This window comes from Chiloscyllium punctatum, chromosome 8 (genome assembly GCF_047496795.1).
Source record: "Chiloscyllium punctatum isolate Juve2018m chromosome 8, sChiPun1.3, whole genome shotgun sequence".
NCBI lineage: Eukaryota > Metazoa > Chordata > Chondrichthyes > Orectolobiformes > Hemiscylliidae > Chiloscyllium > Chiloscyllium punctatum.
Window position 1 is genome coordinate 109,674,565 of NC_092746.1, and position 20,497 is coordinate 109,695,061.

Sequence of the window (20,497 nt, forward strand, 5' to 3'; positions counted from 1 at the left end):
TGCAAACGTGATGTCTTCTCAATCTTGGAGAGCTCTTTGTAAAGGTAGACATAGAACAGCACAGCACAGCACGTCAGGCAGTATCCGAGGAGCAGGAGAATCGACGTTTTGAGCATCAGGAAACTGATGAAGGGTTTATGCCTGAAATGTCGATTCTCCTCCTGGGATGCTGCCTGACCTGCTGTGCTTTTCCATTACTACACTCTTTACTCTGATCTCCAGCATCTGCAGTCCTCACTTTCTCCTAGACACGTAGAACAGATATTTTCATCTGCAATGGAGAGTTAAAGCCATAAATGGAAAATAGCCTGTGATAACTGTGAAAGAACATGGAACAATACAGTACAGGAACAGGCCCTTTGGCCCTCCAAGCCTGTGCTGACACATCATGCACTTTTACGCTGTAACTGTCTTCACTTAGTGGATCCATATCCCTCTATTCCCTTCTTAACAACGTATTTGTCTAGTAACTGTCTTCACTTAGTGGATCCATATCCCTCTATTCCCTTCTTAACCACGTATTTGTCTAAGTGCTATTTGAAAGCTGCTGTTCTGTCTGCTTCCACCACCACCTCTGACAATGCATTGCAAGCACTCACCACCCTTTGTGTGTGAGATTCCCCAACCCCAGGAAAAAGCCTCATACTTGCCACTGTCCATGCCATTCACAATCTTCGGAACTTCTTTCAGGCGGCCCCTCAACCTGCTGCATTCCAGTGATAACAAACCCAGTCGATCCAATCTTTCTTCAGAGCTAAAATCCCCCATTAGCAGGCAGCATCCTAGTAAACCTTTTCTGTACCCTCTCGAAGACATCTACATCCTTTTCGTAGTGTGGTGACCAGAATTGTACACAATATTTGAAGTGTGGCCTAACTAAAGGAGTTCGGGAGAGATTTCCTTACCCAACCAGGTAAGTTCCTATCTCGGGGCGTAGATTAGATCAATTGTGTAGGTCCTCTTCATGAGGAAATGACATAAGTGCAAGGGGAAAATAAATGAAAGACAATGTCAGGAGTATTGGGAATGAGATGAAGAAAGATGCTAGGACTTGTGTGGAACATCATTGCTGGCGTAGCTCCCATTGAGACGAGTGATGTGTTTCCTTCCTCTGTGAACCTGCTAAAGGTGTCCTGGTGGTCTGTCTTTTACCTTGCAGAATGTACGTCTCCAGATTAAACAGAAACAAAATGATTATAACGCTCCACCTCCTGTGAAAAGAGCAAGGTAAGGTGACTATGACCATAGCTTTTCTCATTGAGTTTGAGATTTATTGTTGCTTTGGCCTGTGTGGTGGAGAATGTGCAATTATAGAGTTCAAGAGACTTGGCCAGTTACCCAGGTCTGTTTGTGACAGACTGCTGTTATTTAGTGTCTCTAGTTACTGTCGTCCGTGTTTGGTTTGTTTTGTGGTTTTCCTTAACTCTCCATTCAATGCCTCTGAAATACAACACAGATGTGAAACAGGAGTCTAGATTAGAGTGGTGCTGGAAAAGCACAGCAGGTCAGGCAGCATCTGAGGGGATGCTGCCTGACCTGCTGTGCTTTTTCAGCACCATTCTAATCTAGACTCTGGTTCCAGCATCTGCATTCCTTGTTTTTACCTACACAAATGTGAAACAACTTGCATTACACAAATATCCAAATTGTTGTCTTAAACTCTTGCTGTCCTGAACTTGAGTGCTTTTGGAATTTAATGGAATGCATTTTTTAAAATTGCAGTTCAAGTAATCACAATGCTACATATTTGTCATTAACTTTTTACATGTTAAATTGATGGATCAGACATTGGCCTATTCTTGAAGACGAGACGCAGAACAAAACTAGTACAGAAGGAGGCCCCTCTGCCCATCAAATATGTGCTAGCCCTTTCAAGGCACAATCCATTTGGTCCCACTCCCCACTCTTCCTGCAACTTTTTTCTCCTTTTTGCATTTATCCAATTTCCTCATTTTTGAATCTGTTTCCACTAACCCCTCAAGTAGTGCATTCCAAATCCTATCACCACATTTCTTAAGAAAGGTTTCCCCCACTGTTATCTTTGGTTCATGTGGCATTTGCCTTTAGCCCTCTGGTTCCTACCCTTTATCAGTTAGAAGTAGCCTCCCTTTATTTACACTATTTGAATCTTTCACGATACTAAACACATCCATCAAATCTCTTCAGCACTTCCTGCTAAGTTACTGTATGACCTTATCACTCATTCATGTAAATCTCATCTGCAATCTCCACAAAGTCTGAACGTCCCTCCACAAAGAGGGATACTCACAGTTGGACACAGTGCTCCAGCTGCAACCAGCCTCCAGTTTTATCTCTGTTTAGCAGAACTTTGTTGCTTTCGTACCCGGGACCCTGTATATTTAGTCATTTCTTTGTTAAAGTGTCCTGCCAACTTCAGTGATTTGTACACACATATGCTAATGTCTCTCTTTTCTTCAATCCCCTTTAACTCATATCGTTCCTCCTCATTCCATTATCACCTCACTTCTTACTGCACGGAATTGCATGGGCCACCCATTTTACCATCCTTTCTGTGGTGTCGTGAAGTCACGTATTATCCTCCGCACCGTTTATTGCACTTCCAAGTTTAGTGTCATCTACAATCCTTTCAAAAAGAAAGGTTGAGAAGGTGGAAATCTTTGTGGTATCCTCAGCCAGTGGGGGAATTGAACCCAATCTGCTGACGTCACTGATTGCAAACCAGCCGCATGGTTTTAAAGAAAAACAAACTCAAACCCGCTCAAACCCAATGTGCATGTGTGTGGGGATTGAATCCCAACAATTTCAGGGGAGGCGATGGCCTAGTGGTATTATTGCTGGAGTGTTAATGCACCGATCCAGCTAATGTTCTGGGGATCTGGGTTTGAATGCTGTCATGGCAGGTGGTAGAATTTGAATTCAATAAATATCTGAGATTAAGAGTCTAATGATGGTCGTAACTCTATCGTCGATATTCAGAAAGACCAAAGGAAACTGCCATTCTTACTTGGTCTGGCCTAACCCACAACAATATGGTGGTCTCTTACCGGCCTTCTGGGCAATTAGGGATGGGCAATAAATGCTGGCCTAGACAGTGACACCGTCATCTCCTGAATGTTTATTTTAAAAGGAATGGTATGCTGTTATCCCTCCGCTTTAATAATCCAATAGTTTAATTCCTTGTTGAACAAGGGAGGCCGAAAGGTTACCTGGGGTAGATGGGAATGTGGATTTAAGGTTAAAGTGAGTTCGCCCATGATCATCTTGAATGGTGGAGTGGACCAAATAGCCTGCTTGCTCCTGCTATATATGCTTGTAGTCTGCCTGTGGAACAGTACTCTGTGTCTTTGAGAGAGAGAGAGAGAGAGAGAGAAAACAAAAAGAGCACTTCATGTGGTATCGGGGTGAGAGAGCTAGATAACCTGGGTAGTTTTGTGTGGTTCTTTTTTATCTCCCATCGATATGATCACAGTTTCTGACTCGGCAAGTCATCTGTCTAACCAGGATTGAGGATCTGCCACCACCATCAAAAAAGCTCCCTCCAGAGTCAACACCAGCAGTGCTGTTCACAGGATTTGAGCCTGCCCAGGTTCAGCAGTACATCAAGGTAACCCTTCCCTGCGCCTTGTCTCTCACTTCTTGTTCTGTGTAATACTTGAAGGGGTCTTCCGTTGAGCAGCCAATCACGGCGGCAGACTAGCCCTGTGATTTATTCTAACCATTAAGTGGATGCAGTCTTTTAGTTTTGTAACGTGGTGAAAACTTAGGGGCAGCATATCAGCAGATGCCCTTTACCACAGAGTTATTTGTTAACTTGGCTTTCTGTTCGTCTTAACATTCATTTAACATGTGGTACACTCAGGTTGCCATTCTTCAGTCAAAACCATCTGAGGTGCCTCCCTGAATTGGGAGAAGAGGGGAATGTGGGGGAATAAATGGCTAAAACATCAGTATCAACAGCAATCTGAAAGTTTGCACTGTACAGCCTCTTACTGTGTTACAATAACTAACTACCTCATCACAGTGCAGTTCAAACGAGATTCAGGGTGATTTGGAAAGTCTAAAGATGGATTTAACCAGAGAGGTCGGTTCTGAAGCGTCAGTCATACAGCACGGAAAGAGACCTCTCAGTCCAACTCGTCTATGCCGACCAGATATCCTAAATTAATCTAGTTCCATTTGCCAGCATTTAGACTATATCTCTCTAAACCCTTCCTATTGCTACCCATCCAGATTCCTTTTAAACGTTGTAATTGTACCAGCCTTCACCACTTCCTCTGTCAGCTCATTCCATACATGCACCACCCTCTGCATGAAAAAGTTATCCCCTCAGGTCTCTTTTTAAATCTTTCCCCTCTCCCCCTAAATTGATGCCGTCTAGTTTTAGACTCCCCCATGCTGGGGAAAAGACATTGGCTGTTCACCCCAAACAGTGTCATAAGGTTGGAGGGGCATTGGTTCACAATTCTGAAATGACAGATTGCAATTTCTGGAGATCTCTGCCAACTCGAGACAGATTTAAGGTGATAAACACCAGAGGTAAAACTGTTGGTTAAATGGAGTCTAGGCATATGTTTTTGTTTTTTCCAGTTAGAGCTTCTTTCCAACTGTCTCGCCATCAGCTCTAACTGCATTGATTACTTGCTCCCTCTATGTAAAATACCCAATTGGTTTCTCACCCAATTACTCTCAATTGACATATAACCGTCACCTTTCCCCAAGTTCCACTTAACCTCAGACGTATATGCAAGATGCTACTAGATACTGCGATGTGGTTGGGTGGGCTGGTGGCTGACTGGAATTGTTTAGAAATAGTGCATTGTCCTATTGAATGTAGTGTAGGTCGGATGAAGGTATTTGAAGTGGGAAATGAGAATTTCCTGCCTCGTCTTTCAAAATGATCAATTGTGATCCCAATGTACTTAGCACCTGTAACAGTCTGCTATTAGAGCACCAAACAAAAACGAAAAATTGAAAACCTAATCGGGAATCCAATAACTAATGGAACCCCGAAATAGCGTTGTGGAATCTGACTTGTGAATCTGTGCAGGATCACAGGTAATGAGAGCATTTTACCCTCATCCTGGCACATAGGTCTCCTTGGCAAGGCTAGTATTTATTGCCTACCCCCTAATTTCTGTCGGTATGTGAGTTGAATGACTTCTATGCTATGGGATTTAAACAAAACTTTAGATTGAAACCGGGGTGATGATTACGGGGTAAAATCTACACAGCACTTGAAGATAATATCACAGAGAATGGAAGGAATGTCCAAGTTTGTCACCTGTGGAGAACATAGTAAATGGTGTTCTGGGGCCATGATAATGTAGGTAACACTGCGAGCACAAGGGGGTAAAACAACACCTATAGGCCAGTAAAATGGAGCTATTCACTGGAAACCACAAAGAAAGGTCACGGTCGTGGTCCTTGAGAATATTGTTGGTGTCTTCAAGCAGGACACTGCTGGGCCAAGTGGGAACCACTCCTTGCCATCACCCTGAGAGACTTTTAGTGCAGTGCTTAGAGTGTAAATGATCTATTCACGCATCTTAAAGCAAGGCCATTGGTAAGATAGTCTTTGGCAGTGATGATGTGATGAAGGGAGTTAATGTGATGTTGGCAAATTTGTAAGAAAATTATTCCTAAAATCTCTTAATAGCCATCAAGGAGGTTGAGGCGTACCAGTAATGTCACAGGGCTTGTAATCGAGAGCCCCAAACTAATACTCTGGGGTCAAGGGTTCAAATCTTACCCAGACAGATGGTGGGATTTGAGTTTAATTAATAATATCTGAAATGTAATACTCACCTCAGTGATGGTGCCTGTGAAGCTATTGTCAGTTGCTGTAAAAACCCATGTGACACGCTTGTCCTTTAACTCTACAAAACGTAGGAAGAAAAGTGGGCCATTGTGCCCAACGGGTCTGTTCTGGCATTTGGGTGAGGTCATGGCTGATCTGATAATCCTGAACTCCACTTTCCTGCCTGTTGTCCATAACCCTTGATTCCCTTTACTGACTCAAAATCTACCTCAGCCCTGAATATACGTCATGACCCAGCATTGATGGCAGTCTGTGGTAAAGAAGTCCACAAATTCACTACCCTTTGAGAATTCTGCCTCGTCTCTGTCTGTCTTAAATATGCAACCCCTTATCCTGAAATTATGCGCTCTGGTTCCAGACTGTCCTATAGGGGGAAACACATTTTCACCTCCATGCCGTCAAGTCCCCTGTGTATTCTATTTGCTTCAATAAGGTTGCCTCTCATTCTTCTAAATTCTAATGACTGTGGGCCCAACCTACTCGACTGCTCAGTTGAGGGCATCAGTTCAAGGTTGGAGGGGAAAGCATTAAAGGGAACCTGAGGGGCAACTTTATTTACACAAGAGGGTAATGAGCTGCCAGTGGAGGTGGTTGAGGCAGGTACATTAACAATATTTAAAAGGCATTTAGACAAATACATGGAGAGGAAAGGTTTAGAAGGGTATGGGCTAAGTGCAGGGAAATGGGGTTAGCATGGATGGAGATTTTGGTCAGTAGGACTCTGACTCCTCACAATTCGGTCCCTCCATACCTGTATCAGCCCACTGCCTTCAATGCCAATATACCTTTCCTTAGATTTGGAACCAGAACTGTTTGCAGTATTCCTGGTGTACTGACTCATGCCTTGAATGATTTTAGCAAAGCCTCCTGAGTTTTTTGGCCCATTCCATTTGGAATATAAGCTGACATTTTCCATTCCCTGTTACGTGCTGAACTCAAATGCTAGCTTTCTGTGATGGCTACTGCTGTCCTTACCTGGTCTGGCCGACATGTGACATGGTTAACTCTTTACTGACCCAGCAGCCCACACAGTTCAGGGAAATTTGGGGGTATGCAACCAATTCTGGCAGCCCATGAAAGACAATCAGGGAAAAAAAATTATATACACCAAAGTTAGAACCTTGTCTCGGGGGAAGTCTGTCTTGTGTTTTATTTTGTCAGCCATTATATCAGTTGTCATCAAACTGTCTACATACATTGGTAACCAAATGATGCATTTCTTTTCGAGAATCGAGAAGATTTCCTCCATTCATGTCTTTGTTACTTCAAGACATGATTCCTCCAGTGCACAGCTGGTTAGCTTCACATCTTCCAACTTGCATAAAGTTAAGCTCATCCACAACATCACTTGATTGAATTCTTAGCTAGTCATGGTCACCCATTGTGCCTCTGTACCTGCTGACCCACACTGCCACCTCCCCCCCCCCCACGGTGGCATAACCCCTCAGTTTTGAAATTCCTGGTCTTTGTTTTCAGATCTCTAGAATCTCACGGTTCCTTATCGACGTTAATCTGCTCCAGCTCCGAATCATTCACTGATCTATCTCCATGTCTCTCGGAAATGGCCTATCGCCCTGACTTCTGATGACCTTGCCTGTCTGCTGCATTCTCTTCAGGCGGTATATTCCCAAACCCTGCAGTTCTCTCCTTTCAACCCCTCTATTTCTCAGCTTCTCTCGCTTTAACACACTTCCTAACGCCTACCTCTTTAGAGCTGCTTTTGGTGCCCTGCCCTGATAGGTCAAGGATTTCTGTAAAATTGCTAGCGTTAATCCTCTTTGGCTGTGTTACTACATTGTTTGTGCCTGTGTAAGTACATATTCAGCACTTCTGATGGACGTCAGGTTTTTTTTTTGTGAAAGCACAACTTCATTTTTCTACCTTTATTTCAGAAACTCTATGTCCTTGGTGGTGAAGTTGCAGAGTCTGCTCAGAAATGTACCCATCTGGTGGCAAATAAAGTGACACGTACAGTGAAGTTCCTGACTGCCATCTCCATCGTAAATCACATTGTCACACCTGAGTGGTTAGAGGAGAGCTTTAAAAGTCAGAAGTTTATTGGTAAGTCACCGTGCCGGTAATTGCTACTGGCACTGATTTCAGAGCCCTCTCTTAACTCACCGCACAGTGGCTGCTTCAGTTTTGAGGTGACCATAGCATGAATATGCACATCTCTAATATAGGGTCTCCACATCTTGTACTGATACTTTTGTATGTTGATAGGGTGTAAATGGTTACAGTGCAGAAGGAGACTATTTGGCCCATCGTGGTGGTGCTCACTGAATGAGCCTTTCTCTTCATGCCATTCTCCCCACAGACCCAAGCATTCTGCTTTTTTTCAAATACTCTCCATTCAAAAGCCTCAACCGAACCTCGCTTCCCAGCCCTTTCAGGCCATGTGTGATGCTTAATTGCTAATGTGCAAGTTGTGTGAGGTGCTGTATTTTGGGAAGGGAAATCAGGGCAGGGTTTAGACATTTAATGGTAAGGTCTTGGGAAGGGTTGCTGAACAAAGAGACCTTGGAGTGCAGGTTCATAGTTACTTGAAAGTGGACTCGCAGGTAGCTACGATGGTGAATGTGTGTGGTATGCTTTCCTTTATTGGTCAGTGTATTAAGTATAGGAGTTGGGAGGGACATGTTGCAGCTGTTACTTTTGGAATATTGCATGGAATTCTGGTCTCCCTCCTACAGGAGAGATGCAGTGAAACTTGAAAGAGTTCAGAAAAGATTTACAGGGCTATTGCCAGGGTTGGAGGATTTGAGCTACAGGGAGAGGCTGAACAGGCTGGGGCTGTTTTCCCTGGAGTGTCGATGCTGAGGGGCAACCTTATAGAGGTTTACCAAATGAGGGGCGTAGATAGGGTGAGTAGCCAAGGTCTTTGCCTTGGGGTGGCAGAGTCCAAAACTACAGGGCATAGGTGAGAGGGAAAGATATAAGAGGGACCTAAGGGGCAATGTTTTCACGCGGAGGGTGGTGCATGTATGGAATGAGCTGCCAGAGGAAGTGGTGGAGGCTGGTACAGTTGCAACATTTAAAAGGCATTTGGATGGGTGTATAAATAGTAAGGGTTTACAGGGATTATGGGCCAAATGCTTGCAAATGGGACTAGATTGGGTTGGGATATCTGGCTGGCATGGACAAGTTGGACCGACAGGTCTGTTTCCATGCTATACATCTCTATGACTCTGCTGACCCATCCAAAGCGCAGAACATGCATACCTACATTGGTACCAACTAAGTCATGAATGCCACAATGTAACACGATTGCATTAAATAATTGTGCATGTGTGACCTGACCATGCCTCCTCCTCTGTGGGCAGAAAGGTCAACGCCATGCCATCTGCACCAATCCATTGTGGGATAGATGATGCAAAATGAGAGGTTCCCAACAGGCCTGGTGTCTCGGGGCTGGGACAGCCAAGTTCCATTCCCACTGATTCCCTTGCCTCTAGACAGCTTGTCTTCCCTTAGCCTCGACATCTGGCGTGCAGCTGAGATATGCGATCAAGTAGTGTTGAAGTCAGAATTAGAGTGGGGATAACAAAGTTGTAGAAATGGAAGAATTTTGGATGACACTGCGTGTAACCCCGTGCCCATTTCTGGGTGTGTGGCTCCCTACTCTCACCCTCCAGTTGGTGTTTACGGCAATGGGTGATGGCTGATGGCAGAGCTGGAAATTTCCTGCATGGTGACAGCGTGATTGTCCAGAATAACCGAGCCCCTTAACTACTCCTCCTCCAGCGCCTCGGAGAGAGGCCTGTGATTGCTAGCGTGCACAGTGTGTCTTTGCCTCGTCACTTCTTGCTAATATTCCTATCAAAACACACCAGATGGGGGCACAACCTTTTCTTTGTGTTTTAAATTTTCCGGAGTTTAGATGTGCTCATTATAAGGTTGGGAGGGTTGATTTGAACCTTAGGGGAGCATTATGTACTTCTGTTAGCACCACGCAACATGTCTTTTAAAACTAAGACTGATTTTGTAAGAAAAATACCATTTTCATGTCATTACTTTGGAGGAGAAAGATTGCACCGTAACAGTATTTTTTATGGAAATGTTCCAGAAAACGAGGGAGCAGCCCACTTTTGCTCAGTTCATATTGGAACAATCTACTGCAAGCCCCTAAATGAAGTCCACATTTTACCTTGGAACAATATCATTGAATATGCTTAGCTCCTGTTAGTGTGCTGATTTGATTCCAATGAGTACCTGATGTGTATTTCTCATACTTAAAAAATAAGTTTAGAGCTGGATAATCTGCATTTTCAGTTACAATTGCTGTTTTTATTTTTCCACAGTCAAATTTTTCCAAACCAGTTTCTTGATTTATGCAGTCCCTCACTATCCAAAGTGCCTTTGAACTTTTGCATTTCAAAAATAATTTTTTAAAAAATGTAATGTCTTTTATGACCGTTGGCGTATAGGAACTGGGACGTCATGTTGAGGTTGTACAGTGTGTTGGGGAGGCCTTGTCTGGAGTACTGTGTGCCGTACTGGTCGCCCTGTTATAGGAAGGCTATAACTAAACTGGGCAGGATTCAGGACAGATTTACCAAGATGTTGCTGGAGAGATTGGAGAGTTGGAGACAGGAAAATAGGCTGAAAGGCTGAGACCTTTTGCCACTGAAATGTGAAAGGTTGAGGGGTGACCTTATTGAGGTTTATAAAATCATGAGGGGCATAGATAAGGTGAATGGCAAAGGGCTTTTCCCTGGCCTGGGGTGGGAAAGTTCAAAATTAGGGGGTAGATTTTTAAGGTGAGAGGAGAAAGGTTTAAAAAGGACCCGGGGGGGGGGGGGGGGGGGCAACTCTTTTATGCAGAGAGTGGTTAGTTTGTCAAATGAACTGCCAGAGGAAGTGGTGGAGTAGGGGCAGTTACAATGTTTAAAAGACATTTGGATAAGTATGTGAATAGGGAATGTTTGGAGGGGTATGGGCTAATGCAGGATGGTGGGACTAGTTTAGTTTGGGAGCATCATCGGCATGGACTGGTTGGACTGAAGGGTCTGTTTCCACGTTATAGAACATGGAAAAATACAGCGCAGTACAGGCCCTTTGGCCCTCAATGTTGCGCCGATCCAAGCCCACCTAACCTACACTAGCCCACTATCCTCCATATGCCTATCCAATGCCCGTTTAAATGCCCATAAAGAGGGAGAGTCCACCACTGCTACTGGCAGGACATTCCATGAACTCACGACTCGCTGAGTAAAGAACCTACCCCTAACATCTGTCCTATACCTACCACCCCTTAATTTAAAGCTATGCCCCCTCGTAATAGCTGACTCCATGCGCGGAAAAAGGTTCTCATGATCAATCTTATCTAAACCTCTAATCATCTTGTACACCTCTATCAAGTCACCCCTAAACCTTCTTTTCTCCAATGAGAACAGCCCCAAGTGCCTCAGCCTTTCCTCATACGATCTTCCTACCATACCAGGCAACATCCTGGTAAACCTCCTCTGCACCTGTTCCAGTGCCTCCACATCCTTCCTATAGTATGGCAACCAAAACTGCACACAATACTCCAGATGCGGCCGCACCAGAGTCTTGTACAACTACAGCATGACGTTGTATGACTCTGTTTCCTTAAAAATAACTGGCAATGTGTTGTCAGCTGGAATTTGTCTATTGTGCTCCTATCTACAAATAACAGATAGCAAGCTTGGGAGGATTGTTTTTTAACTTCAGTTTGAAGACATGCTGCGCATTTTGTGTTTACACCAACCCGTGTATCGTGTATCCACTCCACCCCCCCCCCCCAATCCTGATCTATTTCTCCAGGGATTCTCATCACAATTCTGCGCTTGCTGGGCTGGTGAGTAATGCCCCCTCTTATCGGTGAACTACCCAACATGTTGACTTTTTCTAGCACCTGGGCTACTTCTCCTCCTGCTGTGCTGTTTAAAAGACATTTGGATAAGTATGTGAATAGGGAATGTTTGGAGGGGTATGGGCTAATGCAGGAGTTAGCCACCTCTGTGCAGTGCTTCAAGACAGCTAAGAGCAGTATAGATTGGGTTAACAAATCCGATCCTTCTTACTTGTAATATCAGTGCATGGATGTAGCTTGCTGACCCCCTACAATGTCTTAGCCAGAAGCCAGTCTCTGTTGTGCAAGAGATTTGAGTTAAGCTGAATGCTTGTAAATTTGTTTTTAACCTGAGCGTCCGAAAGCTGCAGTCTTTTCTAACAGGTAGTATTTCTTTTCCTGCAGATGAGCAGAATTTTGTCCTGAGAGACGCAGAAGCAGAAGTTCTCTTCTGTTTTAGTTTGGAGGAGTCACTTAAGAGGGCACAGAATGCTCCTTTATTCAAGGCAAGGTTCATATGCTTCCCTGTGTGTATTATGTCTGTGCGTGTTGTATTTCAGTGCACATTAATAAGCGTTACTGGTGGGCCTGCACACACAGCAGCCCTGCAGAGGCTTTTGCCAAATCTCTTCCGAGAAAGGAAAAGAACTGTAGCTATCGTTTATCTTCTACATGTACGTGTTGACACTGAAAATGAAGACGAATTGAGAAGCTGCAAGGATGAACAGAACTAAAGTATTTTTTGAGCAAGGTCCCTAAAGGGGTAAATTTGCTTTAAAGAGTCAGACGGAACCTGGGAATTAATTATATCAACTCAGAAATGAAGTTTTGCAGGGCATTTGGAGCAAAGCCCTCATGTTGACAGAAGTACAGTGGGTCAAATGGCCACCTCCCATGCTGTGAAAAGCTACTGTCGCATTAATAGTAGAAGAACTTAAATGTAGCCCTGTTGCAGTCATGCGTAGTATGGAATCCTCTTAACTCCTGGAAGCTAGGTCACTGATAGTGTTTAAAGAGGAGGTAGATTTTAAATATAGAGATATCGAGGGCTAGGAAGAGCTGCAACAAAAAAAAGAGGAAATGAGTCATCTGGCACATCAGCCAAGATCTCATAGAATGGCAGGCCTGAATGGCGTTACTCCGATTTCTGGAGTTCTTATGTAACCTGCAAGGCTACAGCCAAATGCTGGGAAATGCGATTAGATTAGGTGGCTTGTTGCTCAGTTTTGGCTAGCGCAGTCCAAGTAGCTTGACTCTGGGATGTAATTTTTGCCACGGCTTCCTGTTTATTGCCTGCTCTCTTTCAGGGCAAGTATTTCTACATCACTCCTGGGATTTGCCCCAGTCACGCAACGATGAAAGCCATCATAGAGTGTGCGGGTGGTAAACTGCTGCCTAAACAACCTGCCTATCGCAAAATCATGGAGCATAAACAGAACAAGGTTGGTCGTCCATGTGCACTTTTGTTGAATGAGCTTGGTGGATGCTGAAACCCCAGGCTTCACCCTCAAGACAGACATTGGCCCCTTTTTCAAAAAGAAAACCACCAGGGCATTTGCTTCCTCGGCTCCTCAAACTAGATCAGAGTCAGAATTTGTTTTAAAAAAATGATCAGAAACCGAGCACAGTAATGCTAACGGTAAAAGTAATTAAAGTCCCCTGTTCCATTCTTTTGTTTAGGGGGATTGGATGGTGCAATGAGCTTGCACTCTCTTCTCTCCACCTTCTGGCTTCAAATGCAGCCCAAGCTATTCGCTGTGACGGTCTGACGTGAAATGAGGTTCATTGTAACTGAGCTCCCAGCATGTGTCAGTCTGTACAATTAAATTGGAAGTCGAATCCCCACTCTTGCTTAGGGAGAAGGCAATGTTTTTTCTGAAGTTAGTTAATGGCACTTTAAAAAGGTTCTTTAAGTCTCAGACAGGAGTGCTCTCTGCTGACAATTGGCATCTGAAATGCAAATGCTTCTTTCACTCACTCGAACGTAGGAAAAGAGAGCAAATCAATGTTGGGCAATGGAATTGGCCTATTGCATCTACAGATTTCTTCAGTTGCTGTATATCAGTCCTTCACCTACTTACAAGTACTTTTTCTTTTTCCTAAGAGTTTGTCCGAAATAATCCTCATCTCGTGTGAAAACGATCTTCACTTATGTCGGGATTATTTTATCCGAAATATAGGTGAGTAGCTATCTATGCCTGAGATGCTTCTTGCAGCCATGCAGTTAAATTTTGGTCGTTGATTTGTAACTTCTGTTTCTGTTCTTTCCAGATGTTCACAACGCAGAGTTTGTTTTGACTGGTGTCCTGACGCAAACACTCGATTATGAGTCATATCCTTTCATGTGTGAACACTTCCAATTCTGACTCCTGATAAAACCTGCTGCCAAGGCTGATTTAACTTGGTTCACTGATCTTTTTAACACCTTTCAGGGATCGTAACTCTTCAGGGGGCAATGACACGCGTGGCTTGTGTATTTAAAGGGATTTGTTAGACTGACCCCTCTGGTATCCCAGATTTCTTTTCCATTCTGCCAAACCTTCTAAGTTAAGGCTTAGGTTAAAATTTATATTCCTTTGTCCATGGTTGTGTTTATGCATGATGAGCTCTCCCAGTCAGGCTACTCAATAAATGGCTGACTTCTTGTAGCTCACTGCTTCACGATAGCTTGGAAGGGGGAGAACGTCACTGGCAGGCCAAATAAAACAAAGCTGCAAAAGTTCATGGTCACTTGTATGGGAGGCATATCCATTATTGTAAATGGAAATTTAAATCTGAAGGATACCAAACCTAGGTACCAAATTATCTATCGAAGGTAGAAATTAAATTGGATTATAATTTTTTTATATGGGCAGCAGTGCAAGTGGAAGCATCTGAAAAATACCTTTTACCAATGTTGGGTAATTTGTTTACTTTCTGTACCCAGTAATTTAAAAATCATCTAGAGTTCTGGCTATTAATCTGAATTTGACAGTCTGCATCTCTGAATGGAAGGTACTGTGCTGTGTCCTCTAACACCGTTAAATGGTTATTGTGGTTACCTTGGAACCTTGAAATACCTCAAACAGATGCGTTCAGTATTGCTTTTCACTTGGGTGAGTAACAGCGCTTGCAGGATGGTTGTGACAGAGAATAGTCATTTTCTTCCAATAGCTCGAATTCTCCAGTACCACGGGAGATTGAGTGTGTTGGCCAGTCAAGGTCTTTATTAAGTTGCTCATCTTTGGGTCTTGCCTCCTCAGACTGCCGTTATCGGTATGTTAGTATTTAGAGCTCTACTTGTGTAGAGTATTACCGTTACCAAACCACCAAGATGATGCATTACAGAAAAATTATATTTGTTTTTAAACAGTTATCCTGACGTGGTTTGAGTAAAACAATATTACAGTGATAAATGGATTGATACAAATTGTTTTGAGTGTAATTTTTGAGAGGAATGCGAACATTTTGTTCTGCAGTAATATTAAACTTAGCACTGTGCTCTAGCTTTTGAGCAGTTAATTGACTAAGAACAGTTCACCATTTCATCACCATTTGATAGATCTCTATCTGTACCAATCCACTCCCATCCAAAGCATCAGCAGAGCAACATCACAGGAAACCAAAAACTGGTTAACCTGACCTCAATCATTGGTAAGATTTTAGAATCCATTATTAAGGGAGAGATTACGGAGTATTTGGAAGTGCATGATAAAATAGGGCTGAGTCAGCACAGCTTTGTCAAGGGGAGGTCATGCCTGACAAATCTTCAACTTCTTTGTATAACTTGCTCATTACCTTTTCAAAGGAGAGCCAGTGGGCATGATCGATTTGGCTTCAGAAGGCCTTTAACAAGGTGCTGCACTGCATGCTCCAAAATGAGATAAGAGCCCATGGTGTAAGGGGCAAGATACTGGCTTATACTGAGGATTGGCTGACTGACAGAAGGCAAAAGTGAGGACTGAAGATCAGAATCAAGATTAGAGGGGTGCTGGAAAAGCACAGCAGGTCAGGCAGCATCCGAGGAGCAGGAAAGTCCACATTTCGGGCAGGAGCCCTTCTTCAGGAATGAGGCTGGGAGCCTCGGGGGTAGAGAGATAAATGGGAGGGGGTAGGGCTAGGGAGAAGGTAACTAAGAGTGCAGTAAGTGGATGGAGGTGGAGTTGAATGTGATAGGTTGGAGAGGAGGTGGAGCAGATCGGTGGGAAGGAAGATTGGCAGGTAGGACAGGTCATGAAGATGGACCCCAGTTCCAAACTGCCAGCTCTGCACCATCCTCATGACTTGTCCTACCTGCTAATCTTCCTTCCCACCTATTCTCTCCAGTCCCAACCCCTCCCATTTATCTCTCCATCCCAGCGGCTCCCACTGTCATTCCTGATGATGAGCTCCTGCCAGAAACATCGATTTCCCTGCTCCTCTGAGGCTGCCTGACCTGATGTGCTTTTCCAGCACCACACTAATCTTGACTGGCAGAGTGGGCATAGAGGTATTTTTCAGGATGGCAGCTGGTGATGAGTGGAGTTCCATGGGTCAGTGTTGAGCCCACAACTATTCATATTATATAATAACAATCTGGGCAAAGGAACTGAGGGAGGGCATTGTTCCTAAGGTTGCAGATGCCACAAAGACAAGTGGAGGGACAGGTAGTATTGAGGAAGTGGAAGACTGGAGAAGGATTTGGACAGGCTGGAAGAGTGAGCAAAGAAATGGCAGATGGAATACAATGTGCGAAAGTGAGAGATTATGGGAATACAATGTGCGAAAGTGAGAGATTATGCACTTTGATAGGAACAGGGACTTGGGAATCCTAGTTCAGGATTCTCTTAAGGTTAACATGCAGGTTTACTTGGCAGTTAGGAAGGCAAATGCAATGTTAGCCTTCATTTCACGAGGGCTAGAATATAAGAGCACGGTATACTGCTGAGACTGTGTACGGCTGTCGTCACAGAGTCATACAGCACGGAAACAGACCCTTCAGTCCAACAAGTCCATGTCAGACATAATCCCAGACTAAACTGGTCCCATCTGCATGTTCCTAGCCCCTATCTCTCCAAACCTTTCCTATTCATGTACTTATCCAAATGTCATGTAAAAGTTGTAACTCTACCTGCATCCATCATTTCCTCAGGAAGTTCATTCCACATGTGAACCATCTTATATCTTTGCCACTTACATATATTTTTTTAAATTTCTGTTCTCTCACCTTCAATATGTGCCCCGTAGTCTTGATATCCCCCATCCTGGGGAAGAGGCAGCTACCATTAACTCTATCTGTACCCCTCATTGTTTTATTAATTTCTGTAATGTCGCCTCTCAATCTCCTACACTCCAGCGAAAGAAGTCCCAGCTTATCCAGACTTCCTTTATAACCCAAATATTCCATACCTGATAACATCGTGATAAATCCCTTCCGAACTCTCTCCAGCTTAATAATATCCTTCCTATAACTGGGCGACCAGAACTGGACACAGTATTCCAGAAGAAGCCTCACCAATATCCTGTACAACCTTGACATGACTTCCTAACTCCTTTACTCAAAGGACTGAGCAATGAAGGCAAGCATGCCAAACACCTTTAACCACCCTGTCTCTCTGTGCCACAAACTTCAAAGAATTATGTACCTGAACCCCTAGGTCCCTCTGACCTATAACACTACAAAAGGCCCTACAATTAATTGTCTAAGTCCTACCATTGTCTGTTGTACCAAAATATAATACCTTGCATTTACCCAGATTGAACTCCATTTGCCAGTTTTCAGCACTTGGACCCATTTGATCAAGATCCCTTTGTCATCTTAAATAACCGCTCTCACTGTCAACTGTGCAACCAATTTTGGTGTTGTCCGCACACTTACTGACCATGCCTTCTACGTTCTCATCCAAATCGTTTATATAAATAACAAACAAAAGAGGACCTAGAACCGATCCCTGTGGAACATTGTTGGTAACAGGCCTCCAGTCCGAAACGCAACCCTCCATCGCCATTTTGTCTTCTGCCATTAAGCCAATTATGTATCCAATTGGCAAACTCACCCTGAATCCCATGTGACCTAACTACTCATTAGTCTACAATGTGGAACCTTGTTGAAGGCTTTACTATAGTCCACATAAACAATGTCTACTGTTCTACCCTCATCAATCTTCTTAGTTTGACTGCATTTGGAATATTGAGAGCTGTCTTAGGCCCCTCACCCCTGAGGATGAGGGGGAAATCTCATAAACGTACAGAATACTGAGAGACCTAGATAGAGTGGACATGGAGAAGATGCTTCCAATGGCAGGAGAGACTAAGATCCAGGGGCATGGCCTCGGAATGAAGGGACAATTCTTGAGAACTAAGATGAGGAAGAATTTTTTTCAGCCAGAGGGTAGAGACTTTGTCGAACTCATTGCCACAGAAGGCTGTGGAGGCCAGTCAAGATTAGAGTGGTGCTGGAAAAGCGCAGCAGGTCAGACAGCATCCGAGGAGCAGGAAAATCGATGTTTCGGGCAAAAGGCCTTCATGTGGAAGTCAGTCATTGAGAGTCTTTAAGAAAGAGATAGATGGGTTCTCGATTAGTAAGGGGATCAGGGTTGGGGGGGATTTTGAGGAACAAATTGGCCATGATCAAATAGTGAAGTTGACTTGATGGGCCGAATGGCCTAATTCTGCCCCACCATCTTATGGTTTTAAGCAAAACCCAGGGGCAGAATGAGTTTTCACAAACCGATCGTGAACACACTCTATAGATGACGCTGTTTGATTTTGAGAACCAATCTGGATAGCTTCTGAAAATCAACTTAAACAGCCAATAAATCTTGATACCAGATGCACTTTGAGTAATGACAGTCACCAATTATGCTGTATCAATAAAAGTCCCTGTCACCTGGTGTGTTGCTACCTGTTGTTTATTGACACGAATTACTATCACTTGCTGTGCTTTATTAGTTAACAAAAGATATAATGTAATTGGGAATCCAGGGGCCTGTTGCACATGTACTTTATTAACATAGGATACATTACCTTTCATTTTAAGAGCAAAGAGGTTTATGCTGTTAAACATATTAAAACTATCACAATGCAGCAGTTTAAATGGCATTAATTTGTAGGTTATTTCTTTGAGTCAGACATCACTGAGGTAATGGTCCCTATTTTAGAGGGGAACTATAAAAGTGATCAAGAACAAAAGACTGAAAATATCTCATACCATGGACCTCTGATTTTATGACTAAAGGGATTTGGGAGCATTTGAAAAGTATGTTCGATACTGTGCTATGCATCTGGGTCAGATTCAAAAATCCTGTCTGTGATCGAGAACTTTTCCTTAACGATCTTACATATAAATTCACCTGAAATGGTGCTGGGTGCATGGTGTTGCACAGCCAGATTGCCAGAACAGTGTTGAATCAAACTACTGAGGAGCTGGGACAAGTGTGTTGTACTTTCCTGTTGACTGTCACTCTACAGTTCAGTCTGAAGTGTCTTCAGTGAACCAGACAGATTCAGGCAGGAGAGGAAGAAGAAAAGCAATTTGCATCTTTTTAAGATGTGTGTTACTTAAGAAACATATTTTGTTATGTTTTACTCCAGTGCTGGCTTGTTTTCTTACTGTAGAATATTGTACTGATTATTTTAGCCAGTTCAGATAGTAATTGATTATTTTTAATAAACTGTTTTTAACTATGACTGTGGTACAAGCCCATAAATAAAAATCTAGCTCTAACTCTTGTTTATTATGAAAATTTTATAAAGGGCTGTTGTCTGATAAATTATGGATGTTTTGAAATTCTGGACTTTATGCAAATTTTGTTTTGTATTTCTAATTTGTGAATTACTTTTATTACGCAAAGTTGCATGAGTTGAATAAATGAGTTTTAAAAATTACCAGAGTCACTTCTCGTTCTTAAAGATTCAGGGACAAGAGATTTTTAAGCTCAAGTTTTCAATGATGTGGTTTTTATTTATTTGTGGAATGTGGGTGTTTGCTGGCTAGGCCAGCATTTATTGTTCATCCCTATTCACCATGAGGGCAGTTAAAAATTGACCACGTTGCTGTGGGTCTGCCAGGCAAGGTAAGGATAGCAGCTTGCTTAAAGGGCATTGGTGACTTAGATGGGATTTTCAGACAATTGGGAAAGCTTTGATGGTAATCATTAGACTCTTGATTCTCATCTTTTTAAAATTGAATTGTAATTCCACAATCTGCCATGGTAGGATTTAAACCCAGGTCCCCAGTACAGGGTCTCTAGTGATAAAACTAATAGGCCATTGCCTACTCTGTTCATGTTATCAATTGCATTTTGCGATAACTAATTGTGAGGATGATGTCTACTGTGAATAGTGTTGGGTGTTTTTTTTATATATCTGGAAGTACTATCATATACAGCTGAATAGCTACCATGGGTTTTCATGTTTAGACATTATCATAGAATCAGAAGACGGTCAATGATCAAATCGTCTTCTCTCTACTTAAGTCAATTTAAATTAAGTTTACACCATTTGAATTTCTGAGGTTAAAACTCTTATCGCAGAAAAAGCACCCGCTTCCTTCTCTAATATAGCCAGATTCTGATTTTGCCTTATATCCACGAGCAACATAATTCTCATCTGCAAATTTATTTCCAATTTACTCGTTCGTGGTTATGGGTTTGGAAGGTGTTGCCTAAGGATACTTGGTGAATTTCTGCAGTATATCTTGTTGATAGTTCACACTGCTGCTCCTGAGCGTTGATGGTGGTGGAGCGAGTGGATGCTTGTGGAGGTGGTTCCAATCAAGTGGGCTGCTTTGTCCTGGATGGTGTTCAGCTTCTGGAGTATTTTTGGAGCTGCATCTATCCAGGCAGGCAGGGAGTATTCCATCACACTCCTGATTTATGCCTTGTAGATGAAAGACAAGCTCTGGGGAGTCAGGAGGTGAGTTA

The 20,497-nt window shown here is 43.1% G+C and overlaps 1 protein-coding gene across 1 annotated transcript in view; it reads left to right on the forward strand.

The window, feature by feature from the left end:
* The window catches only part of paxip1 (PAX interacting (with transcription-activation domain) protein 1), a 119,094-nt gene extending 99,634 nt beyond the window's left edge, over nucleotides 1-19,460 (forward strand). The window contains exons 14-21 of the mRNA XM_072576229.1: nucleotides 1,160-1,227; nucleotides 3,484-3,586; nucleotides 7,693-7,861; nucleotides 12,021-12,121; nucleotides 12,923-13,057; nucleotides 13,720-13,795; nucleotides 13,887-13,946; nucleotides 18,913-19,460. Coding sequence (XP_072432330.1) covers nucleotides 1,160-1,227; nucleotides 3,484-3,586; nucleotides 7,693-7,861; nucleotides 12,021-12,121; nucleotides 12,923-13,057; nucleotides 13,720-13,795; nucleotides 13,887-13,946; nucleotides 18,913-18,929 — 729 coding nt within the window. The 3' untranslated portion in view covers nucleotides 18,930-19,460. The remainder of the gene's footprint in view (nucleotides 1-1,159; nucleotides 1,228-3,483; nucleotides 3,587-7,692; nucleotides 7,862-12,020; nucleotides 12,122-12,922; nucleotides 13,058-13,719; nucleotides 13,796-13,886; nucleotides 13,947-18,912) is intronic.
* The last annotated feature ends 1,037 nt before the right edge of the window (nucleotides 19,461-20,497 follow it).